Below are 11,791 nucleotides of genomic sequence, written 5' to 3' on the forward strand. Positions count from 1 at the left end.
ACCCATAACTTTGGAACAGCCCATCTCAGTAAATAATAAAGCCCCACCCTCATCTACCTTCCCAGATACTGAAGCAGCACTTGAGCCTCACACACCATCCAGGAAAACACAATGTGCAGGTACAGCCTGTCTGTTCGCTCACCTGCGGGGGAGATCGGGATTATCAAATTAAACCACTCCAAAAAGCAGCAGAGGACCGTCAGTGACCTGAAGAAGAAAGCGCTGCGGCTGTTTCCCAAGAACGGTAAGCCTAAAAACTCAGAGCACAAAGAGAAACTACAGCTCGACTGACAACGTAGAAATCTGATAAAAAAAAAAAAAGCAAAACAATTACAACAGATCCTGTTAGAAGCCTACATTCACATGTCCTGATATAGATCTTTCATCTTTAAAATTATATTTAAAAACTATATCAAATGTTTAGTTTGTCTTTCATTAGTTTCAGTTTGTTTCATTGTTATTTGTTCTAAGTTCAATAACACAACACAAACACACAGCGTGAACGTGTGTGCCAGACTGTGTTAACAAATGTGACCACAATGACAAACACATTTCCTCTTTACTTTCATTTCAGTGACTTGCACAACTTGTGAGTGCACACTTTAGCTGGTTTTTGTTTGGTTTCTAAAGTCTAGTTATTATTTTGATTTCAGTTGAATTAAATGTTTTTTCACTCTTAGTTTTAGTGAAGCAGTGGCCAAAGTTGTGTGAGTGCAACAACAACCTTTGATGGTGTTTAGGGAATGTTCTATAATTATTTATGACATATGTGTATATTTAGTAAGAGTCCTCTCTCTCTCTCTCTGATGTGTGTGTAGGATATCTTACAGCGGAGGTTCGGCTGATTGTTGAAGGAAAGCCGCTGGATGATGACTCTGCATCGCTGTCCGAATATGGAATCAAACCCTCGTCTGTTGTGCAGATGGTGAGGAAGGTCCATGGAGGCTGATGGAGACCGTCATCGATGCAGCTGACTGCACCCAAAATCTCACAGCAGGACTGAAATATGAAACACCTGTAGGATCTAACTATGATTGAACTGTGTCATCTTTGGGCTCTGGTTCTTCTGGGTCTTCCTTTACATTTTCAGACTCTCACCAAATCTGTACCTATAAAGAGTTCAGCACTAATTAATGATCATAAACTGTAAACAATGAATAATTTAGCTTTAATGATGTAATTTGTGTTTGTTTAGTTTGTCTTTTTGTTACTCTGATAGCTTGTGTAACTTGATGTTATTTGGAAGACCAAAAAAATAACAAGTGTACAATTACACACAGCAGCTTCCAGAATATAAGGAAAGTATCTTTTGTGACATTTGTTCATATTTAGATATCTTATTTTTCCATCTTATTCACATAAATATTGTGCTTTCTTCGTCTACAAAAATAAAACCAGTTCGATCCTTGTTAAATAAGATGAACTGTCTCCAACCTCTGGAGCAGTGACCTGTCTGTTTGGTTGCAGTGATTCATTCATTCATCTTCATTTCTGACTGGTTCCTGAGCTGTGCCTGTGGATGTAGTACTCCAGTTTTTTGGAGTGCTGCTCAGGAGGGGGGGTAGCTGTTGGGTGTGTTGAAAAAGCAGCTAATTTGGCCAAAAAAGTAAACTACTGTAAGAACAAAAAAATAAATAAAATGGAAAAAAAAAAAAATACTTTTGGAAGAAATTGGAAGCAACCAAATTATAGAAACCGTTCCAAAACGTAAAGCATGTTCATGTTTCAAATAAAATTGAGACTTTGATGTTTTTCAGCGATTTTATTGTTGATGAGCACTTTGAAGCTTTTCTGGCTGTTGCAGAATACTGTGACCTCATAGTCCCATATCACCCGAACAGAGCACTTCGCTCTCAGACTGCTGGCTTACTTGTGGTTCCTAGGATATTTAAGAATAGAATGGGAGGCTCCCATGATGCACTGAGTGTTTCTTCTTCACTGTCCTCTTTTCACCCTCCTTGTGTTTAAACACCACTCTGCAGCTGATCAGATGCTGACCTCTCAGGTCTGCTGGCAGTGCGTGAAACCACGGAAGGGTCCATGCCCTCAATTTGACCGCTGCGACAATGACGGCTGTGTGAACGACGACCTGTAAATTCTGCAGATGTGTAAATCCATCAGTCTGCTTGAGGTGGAGCGCATCACCAGCTGCGCCTCCATCAGTGTCTGTCCGAGGGTGGACCATAAGAGAATACTGCAAAAACATCAAATGTTCTCGCTGCAAAGTGGAGTTCTGTTTCGTCTGCCTGAAACTAAAGAGCCAATGTTGAGAGACCTATCAGTGTTGAGCCTATCAGAGCTGACATAGTGCGAGAGGCGGGGTACATCCTGTACAGGCCAGCCTGTCACAGGGCTAACACAGAGACAGACAACCATTCATACTCACATTCACACCTATGGACAATTTAGAGTGACCAATTAACCTAACCCCGGTAACTGCATGTCTTTGGACTGTGGAAGGAAAGGGGAGTACCCGGAGGAAAGCCACGCAGTCACGGGGAGAACATGCAAACTCCACACAGCGAGAGGCCCGGGCCAAGGTGGACTCAAACCCAGACCTCCGTTATTCCAGCTGTGAGGCAGCAGTGCTAACTACCACATTTAAATGAAATGTTCTGTTATCCTGTAACAGTTTAACAGGTGTTCCTATAAGAAATGTTGATTTGCTTTCTCTGCCCTCTTCTGGCTGAACTTTGAATTGCAACTCAAATATTTAATGTTCCGTCAAAAATCGAGATCCTCTATTTAGAACGTTGCGAATAAACAAATTATTGTGTGATTATTTATTGCTAATGGAGATCATGGCATTGTGTGTCATGGCTCGTTTTGTGTGCCAAAATATACAATGACAATATAAAAATATTTTTCCAAAAAAAACCAAAAAAAAAAAACACCCCAATTACGCTGGAGGTGGTATAATATACTCTACAGTTGGCGCGGACACCCACACACACATTAACATAACCCCACATGCAAACACGGTTCACTCCCACTATCCTAATTCGCTGCTACGCAGGCACAAAAAAAGGGTCTCGCACCAGTTTCCCCTCGCTCCTCCGCACCCCCTCTAAATAAAAGAAAAAAAAAAAAAAAAAAGAAAAAAGTAAACAATCCTCATCCACAGTCTGGTTACACCAGTGTTACTACATCCGGGCTAAACAAAGCCCCACAATTCAAGCCCCGTCGCAACCAGACGCGACCTTTCCTTCCAACAAGATAAAAAGAGGGAAACTTCGGCTTAACCAGCCAGTGTCTGCAGCAGCTTCATAAAACAAACGGAGCAATAAAACACCGGCGGCAAAACAGCAGCGTAGTATTCTGTCTCCAATTTTAGAGTCCACTCCGCTGGAAAGGAAACGGGATCGCACTGCTCGCACTGCACTGTTATCCTGTTGGAGCTGACCGTCCCATGGGGCGAGTGGTTGGAGGCCAGGAAAGAAAGGGGGCAAAATATGGGGACCTGGTAGCTGACTGTCAGAGGCAAGGGTGGAAGACACACTGTGTGCCCGTGGAGGTGTAGTTAGCTGTGTCTCCATGACCTGAAAAACAATAGGTACTGTATAGTCTGGCTGCTGCTCACCACACTGTAGGTTTCATCACGGTTATCTTTGAGTGACAGTGGAAGCATCCAGAAGGGATTTGTCTCTTCATTGATGACGTGTCCTTTGGAGCATTTTGTTGTATACGTCAGCTGGCCCTCAAATATCTTAATAGAGTAAAAACAATTAGAAAACATTCAGACTTCTGGATTTTATTTCTCTGATTCTCACCTCAGAGGCCCTCGGGCTGAGCTTATCTAGAATCAGTTCAAGGCACTGAGCTGCATCACGCTGTTGAAAAACTGAAAATTACACGTAAATGTCATTCAGCCACTGTGTGAGCTTTTCTTTGACTTTAACTTTGATATTTATGTTTTAGCCATCTCACCATTTTGAATCTCCAAAGTGTATTTGCGAAGAAATTCATGAAGTCGTTACTAGTTATAGTTAAAGTAATACTTGGCTCTACAGAGCTCTGACTCTTTGTCAGCCTGGCTACAGTGCTGAAAAGAAACCTGGGGTTGTTCTTATTTTCTTCAATTAGTGATGTAAGATGTCCTAGCTTTATGGAGGGCTTTTTTAATAGAATAACAAACTCTTTTTCCAGGGTGATCTTCTAAATTAGTGACACACCTCTCCAGCAGCGTACAGCACCTGGTTTTACCAGGCGGTCTCGCATCCAAGCACTAACCAGGCCCGACTCTGCTTAGCTTCCAAGATCAGACGAGATCGTGCGTGTTCAGAGTGGTATGGCTGTAAGCCATTTCAAACACAATATCCTGTTAATATTGTGAGCACTGCCTCTATAGAAATGGAATTCATCCTCAGGTTATGTGCTTATCTTTAATAGTTTTTGCCTTTTTGTGTTGAAGTAACCAGGTTCCTGTCTGCTTTTAGCAGTAATCTGTTTCTATAAATATTGTTCCAGGCAGATTCCTCTGTTGTGATCTGGAAAACATTCAAAGAGACAGCACAAAAAACAAGGAAGTTTTAAGAAAATAACCTCACCAAATAAGTTTACTCAAGTCTGCTGTTTCTTCTTATTCAGTTCAAATGATTTATTGTTAAAATTATTCAAATCCAATTATTCATTTGTTGATAAAAATTGCTAGATTTGATGGCTCATGATGTGAACTCTCAAAATAAGATATGAAATGTGATTTATTTCATTTATTTATTTATTAACATGATTTATATTATTATATGAAAAATATAGTCCAAAAAGGGACAGTAGTAAGGACATGATAATAGTGTAATAATCTAATAAAATTCAAGATCATAATAAAGACTTCACAATAAATGAATTTGTTGGTGCAGAGTCTGTCAGGTTTCTTCTTCTGGGTCTTGTTCTCATCAGTCTCTTCCTCCGGGCAGTATCAACAGTACATGGATGATGGACATGTGTTTGATCCCATAAGATTCCACCAAGACTGAGTCTTCCAGCTTCTTTGTCCTGAACACAATCCAGATTTCCCCAACTGAGCAGCTGCAGAGAGAAGAGCTTTAAAAAAGCTGGGCTCGCTTCATGTCTCTAAAAATAGATAACCAAAGCTAACATTTAGATGATCTGATGCATGTGATCTAATGATTTAGTAATAATAACAAAAGAGATTTTGATTTGACTGTGATGATAAATTCAGGTTTGTTTGTTTGTTTGTATGTTTGTTTGTTCTTGGTTTTGTTTCAATTAATTCACCCGTTTACTGGCTGTTGTTTGTTTCTTTTAGTCTTGTTTTTTGAGACCACCAAGCCAATATTTTCAGTGCTTTCAGCTTGATGTATATTTATGAAAATAAGAACAAAAATGTCCAATGTGTTCACCAGCTATTAAAAATAAATAAACATTTTGTACTAATGCCGGCTCCAGATCAGCACCTCCTCTACAAAGCTGGCCAAGTCCATTCTCTGGTGAACTTGTTGTGATCATTTTTAGTAATTCTGCAGACAAACAAACCTCCATTGGTGGAAACGAAGATTTTCATCTATGAGCGAAACGAGGAGATTTGACCCTTCGCGCTTCCCGTAGCAGGTTGTACCATCAGCATGGCTGCCATCAGGACTGGGTTGACTCCCGGCTGTTTGACAAGATGTTTCCTGAGGCAGACAGGAAAACCAAGCCGAGGCAGCGGTCCTCTCTCGGATATTTGGACCCACGTAGGTCTTCTCTACAGTTTCATATGCGGCACTTTGTCTCAGCGTCTGAAGCAAAGACACAAACAGTGTTTTTGTCGCGGCTAATTAGCTAGCCGGCTAGCATCATGCCTCCTGTGTGACTTTGACAGTGAGAGTTTCTCCGGCAAAACCAGGAGCCTCCGCTGTTCACTGTAACTATTAAACCAGCAGGATTTAAACCAGAAAGCAAGGACAGGTCAACTAAAAACACTGAAAATACGAACTTAACGATCACCAGGATTTTCTTTGATATTATTGAACGTACGTGATGCTGCCAGAGGCTCCAGGTTTGTCCAGAAACACCTCAGCTTCACTGTGTGAGGGGAAAATCCTGAGGAAGATCCTAAGAAGATAGATTAACCTGCTTTAAAATCTGCCCGAGTTAAATAGTGTCCTGGAGGAATAACCCGAGTACCTCTAGAGGTCAGCAAAGGTCTAACATGATCCTGCTGATGAAAGCTCATTGTTGTATTTGTGTAACAGCTGTGATACAAATTCAGAGATTCGCCGTTACATTTAAACAGAATCACATCTGCATTCATTAATTTATGTGCCCAAAGGGTTATATAAGTCACATGGATTACATCATGCATCAGTTATTATTGATACTGGAATAAAGAAAATACTTTTTGGAGAAAAATGTACATATGATATGATGTTAAGATGTTCCAATTTAATTTGGGGGTAATTAACAGTGCAACTAAAATAGAAAACAATTATACCTTATTTTATATTCCTTATCTGTTTCCCAGGCAACTAAAAAAAAAAAAAATCAGGAATCAGCTTCGTGGTGTGGCTTCTCCCTGGCTTGTCGTATATGCTGAAACACCATTAAATAAAAATGTAAATTTTCTTGATACAACACAAAGAAAAGCAGAAAGTCCTCCTTTTTGACAGACGGTAACATGTCAAAGTAGCCTTCTTGCTTGGTAAATGATTTTAAAGATGAACAATGATTAGTATCAGCAGTTATTTGTTTGTTATTTTTCTGTTGATTTCTGTCTTTATTGTGTAAAGGTTATTATGCAGTTAGTGCATCTGGCCGACACGTCTTTGTCCTCCTCCTGTCCACACAGCGGTTAATCCAGAGGTCCCATCTGCACACAGTGTTTGAGTGCCGCAGCCCTGCCACCAGGGCTCTGCTGGGCCGCAGACAGCACGGCGAGCTCCTCTGGGTGAACGCCCTGGCAGTCAGACACAGCAGCTCACAGGTGGGTCTTCATACAGGTCACATAGTTAGATCATTCCCTTTCTTTAACTTCCAGATTTTTTCCGCATTGAACTAAGTTTGACTGATAGATACTCTTTAAGATGCCTCCTTGCTTACATTTACTACTGACATAAGCGGAGTTTTCTGGTAATAGTTCACTCAGATGTTCAGTTGCTCAGTTTTTATTTAAATGAGGAATTGAGTGAGCAGCCTGTTTTATAGAAGACTTGACAACGTTTGTGTGAACCATATGTTAGTAAAATGTGTCAAAAACAACTCGAGCAAATGTTTTTCTGCTGGGAGCTGCGCCTGACGGCTTCCACATTCACCATGTGGACCAATCACATTTACCTCTTTGCAAGTGCATATCCTCTGCAAAAGTTAAATTCATGTTAAAGGATTGCCACTGTAACAGATCCAACACACTGCAGAGGGACCAAAGAGTACTTTAAGGAGGGATCTAAAAATAGCAGTCATGCTGAAAGTGGTGCGGAGCTGCACAAGGAGATTATTTAAAATTTAAATAATTCAAGGTTTTTGATCTTTGTATCAGTAATGCATTAAGAGCTGCTTTGAGTAAACTGGATCCAGTTTCAAGCCCCTGTTAGATTACATTTTTACACATCTGCTTAACTGATATGCAGAGTTTATCTTGATATTTACAGATTCAACCTGATGGTGGATCCATTGCAACTCCAGTAGTAGAAACCTCCAACAGTCCTCCAGTCCTGGAGCCCTTAACCATCACACAACCAGTCACTGAACAGGTGAGAATTCACCCAGAATAAACCTACCTCATTCCTCAGCTACGTGACCACTTAAATCATATGGTGCCTTTGTCATTTTTAATATTCTCAGATCCCAGTTGGGTCAGTTTCCAGTGCGGTACCAGCAGCAGAGAGATCTGCCCTTCCTCTTGTGTCTGCTGACCCCACGCCTGTTTTAACACAGCCGGTCACTGAGCAGGTGGCTGATGCTGCACCGACTGCTGCAGAGGTCCTGCAGGCCGTGGGTACAGAGCCTCGGTTAGTAGAGCTTGGACTGGGTGGTCACACACCAGTGGGGGTGATCCAGAACATGTTAGAGTTCATTCACATGGATCTGGGTTTGCCCTGGTGGGGAGCCATTGTTGTAGGTAAGCAAGCCTAAGCAGTTCTTATCTGTCAGTATCAGTGTATCACTTCAGGCCAAACACAAGTTGAATGTGTCTGGGTTCATATTTTCCTGGAGTCTTCTTTAAGAAGCGCCATTTGTTTTTAATTTCCTGTTTCTATTCTCATCCTCTCGTCTCCTTCCTGCAGCCACCGTGTTGGCTCGTTTGGCTGTGTTTCCGGTCATAGTGAAGGGCCAGCGAGAGGCAGCCAAGCTGAACAACGTGCTGCCTGAGATGACCAAAATGACCAACAGAATGAATGAGGCCAAGCAGAGTGGAAACAAATATGAATGTAAATATTCTCTCCTCTTTCACAGTTTTGTCTTTTTAATCACACTTTAGATGTTCAGCTGGTCCTGAGCTGCTGTTTTTGTGTTGCAGTTGCCAAAACCTACTCTGACCTGAACCTGTTCCAGAAGAAGCATGACGTGAATCCTCTCCGTGGCTTCCTGGTTCCTTTGGTGCAGGTCAGTTAATCTCCTTGTGTGGATCAGCTTTGTGTTTTATTGGCACCTTTAAGAATTATTGCTTAAAATCACAATGCTCCATTGTACATTCAAGACAAACACTCATATTCATCATGTTTGAATGTCTCGTTCTTCTGTGACGTTAAACCTGAACTCACTAACAAGAGCGCCACACTGAGCAGGTGCCAACACTCGGCTGTTTTGGAGTCATAACTAGGGGAAGGGGAGGTCAGTGAGGAAGTGTGTGTGAGGTTTGATGGTCTAGCTTGAACAGGATGCAGCTAGCATTTTTGCTGATAGTGTTTTGTGCTGTTTAGACATCATTAACACAATCATTTATGTAACTAACACAACGGCTGAGTCAGTTAATGTGTTTGATGCCATTTTACAACTCATTTTTACAAGTTTTGTAATGCAGTTGTGTTGATGGACGATGATCTTGGAGATTAACGGTGGGTGGAGTGATCACCGAAAGCTCACCAATCAAGGCGACATTCATCACTCTTTCCTGTTAATGTATTAAATCAATGTTATTATGAAATTAATATTAGCTCCTTCATAGTTTGGTTTTAAAAACCAACATCTGGGTCATTGACATGCACACATATTGTCCACGCTTACATTTCAAAGTGTGTGTGTGTGTGTGTGTGTGTGTGTGTGTGTGTGTGTGTGTGTGTGTGTGTGTGTGTGTGTGTGCGTGTGTGTGTGCGTGTGTGTGTGTGCGCGCGCGCACGCGTGCGTGCGTTGGGAGCGGCTTGATTGATCCAGTTTAATTAGTGATGAATTTGTGTGTTTGCAGAAATGCTACTTTGTCACCTTCTGTGCTTCTTTTAGTTTCAACATATTTGTGATTGTTTTTGCAGGAGCTTTGTTTTCCCCATTTTCTCTCTGGCCTCACTCATCTGTTCACACCCCTCAGGCACCGGTCTTCATCTCCTTCTTCATCGCACTGAGAAAGATGGCCTATCTGCCGGTGCCCAGCTTGCAGACAGGAGGCGTGCTGTGGTTCACAGACCTGACAGCAGCAGATCCTTTCTATATTCTGCCTTTGGCCGTCACTGGAACCATGTTCTTCATCCTGGAGGTGAGCTAGCTTTCACTGAACTCAGACCTCCTATTTTTCAACACAAACTCAACAATAAAAGAGAGCAGTGGTAAAAATAATATTGACCCTTCTCTCAGCTGGGTGCAGAGTCTGGCATCGACAACCCCAACCTGCGAGCCATGAAGACCGTGTTCAGGATCATGCCTCTAGTCATCTTCCCTCTCACAGTCAACTTCCCCACGGTCAGTCTGTCATTCACGCACATCATAACAAAAAGTCACTTAAACCTCTACTACTACTACTACTACTACTACTGTATGTTTACAGTTTCTCAATTTGTTTTTTCTCCTTCATTCAAACCTCAGGCCATCTTTACCTACTGGCTGACCTCAAACTGCTTCTCTCTGTGTCAAGTGGCTCTGCTCAGACACCCCGTAATCAGAAACAAGTTGAAGATCCCTGAAAGGATCAAACACCCAGACTCCGCCATGCCACAGAGCGACGGATTAATTGAAAGCATGAAAAAGGGTTGGTGTTGTGAGCCTAAATCAATAGATAAATAGTTTTTAGAATTGATTTTAAACTATACGTCCATTTATTGTTTGTTTTCAAATCAGAATTTTTCTCCTTCTGTTGAAACTGGTTTGGTTCTCAGGTTGGAAGAATGCTCAGCTGGCCCAACAGCTGGAAGAGAGGGAGAGAAGAATAAAAAATCACCTGGACCTCGCTGCCAAAGGTCAGTCCCAATTAGGCCACCCGAAGTAGGCCTTATTTTATTTTTAGAGGAACAAGTAAAGAAGTGCGCCCTCTTGTGTCTGGTTTAACTGATTGCAAATTAGTTCAAGTTAATTTAATCTAAAAACAGAAAAAAATACCAAACTACAGGTTTCCATCAAACAGCCACACTGCTGCACTTAAAGTGTTTCTTTTTTGATGTTTATTTGTTAATGTTCTCTGGATGTATTTTAGGATGCATGTATGCATTTTAATTTCTGTTTCACGCGTCGTCGGATGAAAGGCCTTTAGATGTTTTATCCACTGCAAAACTGTGTTTGAAGAGTTTGAATTTAAGAGCACCTTACTGGCAGGGCTATATTTATGTTTACCACAAAAGCAATATTTCAGGAGGTACTCAAATATTAATATGGACTCAAGAATGAACTGATTAGTTTTGACATTTTAGATTTTAAAGATCAAAGGTCAACTTGTTCTGGAAAACACTGTTTTTGACAAAGGAAAAAGTATCTGGCAGACACTTTTCTGATGTTTAAATGTGCCATGCTTGTATTTCGCTCTTGAGAGCAGACATTTCAGACATTAGCACCTCGTCTCATTCCTCTATGGATCCTCAGTTCCTTCCCTCACATCTTAGTCCCTTCCACCAGAGATGTGAGCAGAGGAGACGAGGAAGAGGGCGGAGTGGAGGCAGCAGTGTAACGATGTATTTTATAATCTTTTGGATCAGATAAACAGAAGTGTTCATGGCAGCTTTTTAGAAATGTGACCGCAATGTTTTTATTTATCATACAGAAGAGTGAAGGGCAGAAGGTTTGATCACAAAGCTGATCATCATAAACTTTGAAAAACTTGCGAATATAAAGGACTGCTTCCTTGTACAGTAGTACAGCAGTATTGTGCCTCCTGCTTACATCAGGGATAAGGACAGGACACACCTGCACATCCTTTTCATAGCTCCTCTAGCAAGTCTCCTCTCTCCTGCAGATGTATTTTAGGAATTGAGACATGCTTTGAGATGAGTACCGAGATTGATTTCTAGGTCACAGGCAGGAGGCAACTCCACAAGTGTTTAGTATATTTACACCTCCTAAACACTAGATGGTGGTGTTTGAATTATTTTTGTCCTGCTGCCAGGCTTTTAAACACTGTATAGCTTATCTAAGAGTACTTTCTCATTTCTCCCTGCAGGTCCACTGAGGCAGACTTTCACCCACAATCCTCTAGAGCAGAAGCCTCCCATTGCCGCAGCATCAGCTAAAGACAAGTCCACTGGAGGGAAGGCGAGACCGTGGAAGGACACTATTGGATAAATCTGATGGGCTGTTAGCTTCACAGTAATAATGAATTGTGTACATATTTATGGATCGAAGAGAGGTCGGTTTGGGACAGGGTCGTGATTATGATTGTGTGTTCTAATAAAAATGTAAACTCTGCCTCAAAACAACCACTTGATGCATGTCTGCTTAT

At 41.4% G+C, this 11,791-nt stretch overlaps 1 protein-coding gene and 1 pseudogene across 2 annotated transcripts; one reads left to right on the forward strand and one right to left on the reverse strand.

Moving 5' to 3' along the window:
- Window positions 1-4,181: 4,181 nt before the first annotated feature.
- On the reverse strand, window positions 4,182-4,300 carry LOC115797635 (uncharacterized; annotated as a pseudogene).
- A 1,241-nt stretch (window positions 4,301-5,541) lies between these two features.
- On the forward strand, window positions 5,542-11,768 carry oxa1l (OXA1L mitochondrial inner membrane protein). 2 transcript variants are annotated; one of them, XM_030753763.1, is made up of 11 exons: window positions 5,542-5,693; window positions 6,788-6,922; window positions 7,587-7,688; window positions 7,780-8,056; window positions 8,223-8,366; window positions 8,456-8,541; window positions 9,461-9,625; window positions 9,724-9,828; window positions 9,952-10,114; window positions 10,242-10,322; window positions 11,513-11,768. In XM_030753763.1, the coding sequence occupies exons 1-11, from the start codon at window positions 5,583-5,585 to the stop codon at window positions 11,632-11,634; spliced, it is 1,491 nt and encodes a 496-aa protein (XP_030609623.1). In that variant the 5' UTR covers window positions 5,542-5,582; the 3' UTR covers window positions 11,635-11,768. The 2 variants fall into 2 exon arrangements, with proteins under 2 accessions (XP_030609623.1, XP_030609622.1); XM_030753762.1 differs by having other exon boundaries at window positions 5,583-5,693; window positions 6,729-6,922.
- Window positions 11,769-11,791: the final 23 nt, after the last annotated feature.

This window comes from Archocentrus centrarchus, chromosome 18, assembly GCF_007364275.1.
Source record: "Archocentrus centrarchus isolate MPI-CPG fArcCen1 chromosome 18, fArcCen1, whole genome shotgun sequence".
Lineage (NCBI taxonomy): Eukaryota > Metazoa > Chordata > Actinopteri > Cichliformes > Cichlidae > Archocentrus > Archocentrus centrarchus.

Bases quoted from the DNA above. Each gene is read 5' to 3' on its own strand.
- oxa1l (XM_030753762.1), top strand. From the start codon at position 5,627: ATGTTTCCTGAGGCAGACAGGAAAACCAAGCCGAGGCAGCGGTCCTCT. The intron at 6,923-7,586 runs GTGGGTCTTCAT...TGATATTTACAG, and splicing joins TCAGACACAGCAGCTCACAG to ATTCAACCTGATGGTGGATC. The intron at 10,323-11,512 runs GTCAGTCCCAAT...TTCTCCCTGCAG, and splicing joins CCTGGACCTCGCTGCCAAAG to GTCCACTGAGGCAGACTTTC.